The sequence below is a fragment of the Juglans microcarpa x Juglans regia genome, chromosome 7D (genome assembly GCF_004785595.1).
Source record: "Juglans microcarpa x Juglans regia isolate MS1-56 chromosome 7D, Jm3101_v1.0, whole genome shotgun sequence".
Classification (NCBI taxonomy): domain Eukaryota; kingdom Viridiplantae; phylum Streptophyta; class Magnoliopsida; order Fagales; family Juglandaceae; genus Juglans; species Juglans microcarpa x Juglans regia.
In genome coordinates this window covers 19854302-19860056 of record NC_054606.1, presented here as the reverse complement: position 1 = coordinate 19860056, position 5755 = coordinate 19854302, and the positions used below count along the sequence as shown (strand labels likewise).

At 36.2% G+C, this 5755-nt stretch overlaps 1 protein-coding gene across 1 annotated transcript; it reads left to right on the top strand.

The window, feature by feature from the left end:
• The first annotated feature begins 685 nt into the window (after window positions 1–685).
• Window positions 686–4990, top strand: LOC121239466 (ferredoxin, root R-B1). The gene is made up of 2 exons (XM_041136713.1): window positions 686–842; window positions 4199–4990. Exon 2 carries the CDS (start codon window positions 4207–4209, stop codon window positions 4678–4680), a length of 474 nt encoding a protein of 157 aa, XP_040992647.1. The 5' UTR covers window positions 686–842; window positions 4199–4206; the 3' UTR covers window positions 4681–4990.
• The last annotated feature ends 765 nt before the right edge of the window (window positions 4991–5755 follow it).

The following is a 5755-nucleotide window of genomic DNA, read 5'->3' as shown; positions in this document are numbered from 1 at the left end:
CATTAGGTCAGGTCAAAAAACAATTGTTCATAATGTACTCACTTGGACATTTTCTTAGAAAATCATTTGAAAAATTAATTTCAAGATGAAATGTTTTAGTTTTGATATGCTTATATCTATTTATTTTGCAAGTAAAATCCATGATATTATTGATATAATTTTATTTTAGAAGAGAAGTGATTTAAATAAGGGGAGAATTCACAAAATAAAAAAATGGAGGGCAAAATTAATGGTACTGTTTATGTATTGTTCACAACATTGTCATAAGTTTTTATATTTTGTGGGTTGTCTCCTTGATTTAGCATTACACTTTGGTTAATTAATCGAGAAATGTTATTTCTTATCTATATCTCATATATTAGATGTGATTTGTCATTTTTATTATTTTATTTAAATATATATATTTATACATCAATATGTATATTTAAATAGAAGAAAAAATAAAAAAATTATATATTGATGCGTAGTGTATAGAATAATAAATAAAATTTTTCTAATTAATTATACATAGTTAAATTACATATGAATTAAGTATAAGGAAATAAATAAACAAGAATGAGAGAGCGGTGATTGGTGAGTCCGTGGGTTGGTAGGGGGCTTTATCAAATGGCTTTTGGCAATTAGGTATCTACAAGTCGGTGCGTCTTTTGGGTAAAACCGGCTTTCAACAGATGCCAAAGGCCGTCGCTTTCTCAAAACGCACCACGCAACACATGTTCGGAGTATGCGTGCGTCTAGACTCTATATATCTACCTGTTACAACCCACTAGTAACTTTGTACGCCTCGTTCTCTCCGCTGAAAGCTCTTTTTTGAGTACACTCAAGTCACGGTCTGTCTCTCAGTAAGCGCTCTCTCTCTCTCTCTCTTTCTGTTGGTATGTTAGCATTTTGTGGATGTTGTTCATGTCCGTTTGTTGCATGGTCTTGTTTACAAGTTCATGTTTTTAATTTTCTTTACTGGAATTAATATATGATGAGAGATCGGGGACTTTACTCTCTCCGTTCTGGTTTCCCGGAAGAAACCAACCCCCCAAATACAACCCACAAACTGTTCGTAGAATCCGTCTACTTTATAATAAAAATAATTTTACAATCTAAAGTATTATATTAAACCATATCGTTTATATTTGTATAATTAGATTTTAGAGCCCACATCAATAGTCTCTACAAAATTTCGCCTTGCGGTTTGGAGGTAAACTCTGTCTACAATAAATGCCATTGAATCTTTTTTGAGTAAGGCACTGATCGTAATTTTCCTTTGAAAAATTCAAAATTCTATTATTTATTTTAGAACTTTTGAAGTATTATGCTTCTTGATTTTTAAGGCCTTAGGTCTTCCAATATCCTCGCTCTTCCTTGAGCCAGGCACTCTTAGTTCCCCTTTACATTTGAGTTTTGCTTCAATTACATAGTGCATTACGATGGAAGTACTTAATGAAAAGGATTTGGATAACTGGATTTCTTTGCTTTTTGTTGAGTAATAGTAAATTTGATAGAATAATGGAAAATGCGTACACCAAGAAAACGAATAATTAGGAATAGACAAGGATACAAGAAAATCATGAAATCTCGGTTCTTAGCCCATTAAAATCTATAGCAACTGCCTGAAGAAACAGAGTATTGAAGAATATCTTAAGCTCATACAAGGTCTTCTCATGGTCCTTAAATTTGTATCATTCCTTCCCCTCCAAATACACTACATGACCAATAGGAGTAGGAGTGATCTTACACACCTTGCAAGTGGGATGCCATATAACCCTCTTCAGTTTCCAAGAGGTCTAGCATCCTTCTAGGCATAATCCAAGCCAGGCCAACTATACCAAAGAAGCAATTGTAGTGTAGTTCTAATTTTTGAAGTATTGAGTAAAGTATGGAGAACTCCATTTTTTTCTTTTGATGAAGCTCATGGATGCTTTCAATCTCATTACTGTGTGTATCTGAAATGAGTTGGTGTAAAATGTTGCTTATCAAAAACCGCTTTGGTGTATATGTAATTTCGAGTTTACCATACAATTGTTTTTGTTGGACCAAAATACTCAGATAAATCCATTATGGGTTGTTCAACTTCATCTCAAGCATTTTATACTTTCATCATTCTTCAAATCCATTGATTGTAAATTCTGAAATCCAAACACAGCCTTTGTGACTTGCAGTTTAGGCCTATGTGGTCCCTATATATGCTTAGTTATCAAATATGAAGCATAGGAGTGTGAGATGCCTGTCAGATAGAATTAGAGGAGGTTATTTATGTAAGAGTAAAAAACATAGAAAATAGAACCAGTGTGCACTGGCCAACTTGCTGATGTTAATTCTAATGGGAACCGCACTCTCACTGGGTCGTAATAGAGTCAAAACCTAGCACATGAAAAGCTGTTGGTGTTCTGTATGGTGCAGCATACTGCTAGATAAACATTGGGAGTCATGCTATCAAGAGGCGAACATATATGCTTGATGCAATTGTAGGCAATTCATACTCGTGTATGGCGCAATTCTATGCTGGACCAACATGGATTGAGTCCTGATCTAACAGACAGTCAAGTTTCAAAATACTTAAATTATAGAGAGACTATTTCTCTATAATTTAGACAGAGACTATTTTCTCTTAGGTGGTTATGAATTGGAGCCTTGAGTGGTTATGAAATTAGTGCCTCAAGTGAAGAGCAGAGAACCTTTACCATGCGTCTTCTCATAGTTTTCTGGACAATAATGGTCCCATTCTTACAGAATGGAAAGTCTGGCCCCTATAAACTCTTAAGAGGGGATATTTATTTATTTATTTGATAAGTAGAGGGGGGCGGGGGGTGTTTATTTGAGAGTAAAATGTTGCAAATAGAACCAGTTTACATTGATCAACATACTATGCTAATTCTAATGGGAACCACACTTTCACTGGGCCATCATCATTGAGTCAAACCCTGACATTTGGAAAGCTGTTGGGATTCTGTATGGTGCACCATACTGCAACCAAGTGGTAACTATGTTATCAACTATCAAGACGTGAACATATATGCTTGCTGCAGGTTTAGGCGATTCATCTAAATCATTTTACAAGTGACCTTTCTAGAGTTGGAAACTCTTTATCTGTTGCAATTCTGTGCTGGGCCAATATGGATTGAGACAATGCTGTGGGAGGACCTTGACCTAACAGAGTCAAGTTTCAAACTACACGTAGGCATTGGTTAAATTCTAGAGAGAGACTATTTCTATCAAGTGGTTATGAAATTGGAGCCTCGAGTGAAGAGCAGAGAGCCTTTTAGCTTGCATCTTCTCATAGTGCTCCATATAACAATTGCCCTTTTCTTACAGAATGGAAATCCTGGTTCCATTTTTCTGTGAAGTTCTAAGGGGCATACAAAATACCCCCTTGGCCACAAGGGATGTTCACCCATCTGCCTTAGTGTATTGTGTGGAAATAGATTTCAAGATTAAAAGTGATCGGCACCTCTCCATCCTCGTGGAATTCTTAGCAGTAATTGCCTCACTGGTCAGAGAAATTGATACTTCAAAACTGTTCTAATATATTCTTATTTCATATGTGTGTATGTGGATGAGCGGGTGGTGTGGGAAGGATGGGGGATTGTGGTCCAGATGTTCTCTCTTAATTTTCAGCTACCTGATGCAGTGGAAGGTCCTAGTCCCGTTTTAGCTCTTATATGTGCGGCTGCTGTGTTAGCAAACAGAATGTGCCTGTATCTCTGGCTTGTTCTCTTTATAGTCATACCTAACGGATCCAATACTTGTACAGATGAAATGATGATGTGATTAGGAGCCACTTTGAACTGAACATTCTGAAAAGGAAAATATATCCATAACAAAGATATTCTTATATCCTGATTTTAGAATTTCTGTTCTAAATTTCTCCTGGGCTCTAGTGGTAAATCTTTGTATACCATTGAGGGTCATAACAAGAACAAAGCCAGATGAAGAAATAAAAATGTCTAAGGAGGGCATTCATTCATTCATCGTTGTCATATATGCATCTAGGGGGGATGTTTTTGTGCGACAATTCCATGAATACACATATTCCTTGAGCAATTCAATTCATATTCATTAACATTATATATTAATCATCAGTAAATATGTTTTTACTGATAATGCTAATGTTATTACCTTAATATCGCTTTTGGCATTATTTTCAATTCCTCTACTTGGTAGGCAAATTATTTAGTAGACGAGCTGAAATTTGCTATAAACTCAGGGGCAACCATGTCGACTATGACAACCATCTCAACTGTGAGACTTCCCTCCCATTGCATGCTTAGAACTGCACCTCGGAATGGTTTCACCAGTGCCATTATCAAGTGCCCATCATCTGTTGGATCTGTGAAGAACATCTCCAAAGCTTTTGGCATGAAAGCATCCCCCTCTTTCAGAGCATCTGCGATGGCAGTATACAAGGTTAAGCTTATAGGACCAAATGGTGAAGAGAACGAGTTCGATGCCCCTGATGATGCTTACATCCTAGATTCAGCTGAAACTGCAGGAGTTGAGTTGCCTTATTCATGCAGGGCTGGGGCTTGCTGTACCTGTGCTGGGAAGAAGGTGTCAGGCTCAGTGGACCAGTCTGATGGCTCATTCCTTGATGACAAACAAATGGAGGAAGGTTATGTGCTGACTTGTGTCTCATACCCGACTTCTGACTGTGTGATTCACACACACAAGGAAGGCGATCTTTTCTGAGTGATTATTTTGTTGGGGTTTGAGTAGGGTTTCAAAACGTAGTCGCCTAGAATAGTTTTGACTGCATATCCTTCCCATTAATCACATCCACTTGAGCCTGGCCGCCATGTAGGTGTTGCGTTTCTTGTTTGGTCTGAGAGATGATGTATCCTCTCTGTTTCAGTGAATTCTATGTTTGACAAGGTCATCTTGAAAGTAGGGACTTGGAATAAGGATAGAGTAATGCTGCATACGGTTGTGGAGTGTGCAAGCACCGTGCAATCGCTTTGAAAAAACGTAGAGTTTATTATTAAAGAATTAATTTTCTTTTTCACGTAGGTCTCGTATTTATTCACTTTTTTTAAAATTATTGCATGGTGCTTGCGTACTCACAACTGTAACTATCATTTCTGATATATACTGCTTTGCAGAAACAAAGCTTCTTGCAAGAACTCATCTATTTTCCTTATGGCTTTGTTTATACATGGCGACAGAAGCAGCAATGGTACACCCCTAACCTATTGATAGTACATTAATTTGCGACATTTCAGTGTCTCAACTTTCAAACTTAAAGCTGTATGCAAAAAAATGATGAAAACCGTACAATGATAGAATTTAAATCAAGAAACGGTTACATTTGGAGGGCAAAAACTTCCCACCACTGCAAAACGATCTTTTCATGTGTACAGGCCTTATGTGCAGACATTGCTCAATTGAAGAATGACCCATCAATCTATCATTCAAGAGTGGCTACAAATTAGATTACATTCTTTTTTTAGTACAACTCCCAGATGTGACTTTCCAGGATCTTCTTCAACTTGATTTATCGAGCTCCCTTCAGATTTAGCAGGTCTAGTTTGCATTTAAAATCTACCTCAACTTATCTTATCTTATTTTATTTTATTTTATCATTACAATTTTTTTAAATTTTCACACAAAATATAATAAACAATTTAACTTTTTCAAATCTCAAAATAACTTTCTCAAATTTCCATATAAAATATAATAAATAATTTAATTTTTATTCTATTATTTACAAAACAATTTCAACTCATCTCAATTCATCTCTAAATCCAAACCATTCCAAGTTAAACCC

Excerpts from the sequence above, each read along its gene's own strand:
- LOC121239466 (XM_041136713.1), top strand. The coding sequence starts at position 4,207 with ATGTCGACTATGACAACCATCTCAACTGTGAGACTTCCCTCCCATTGC.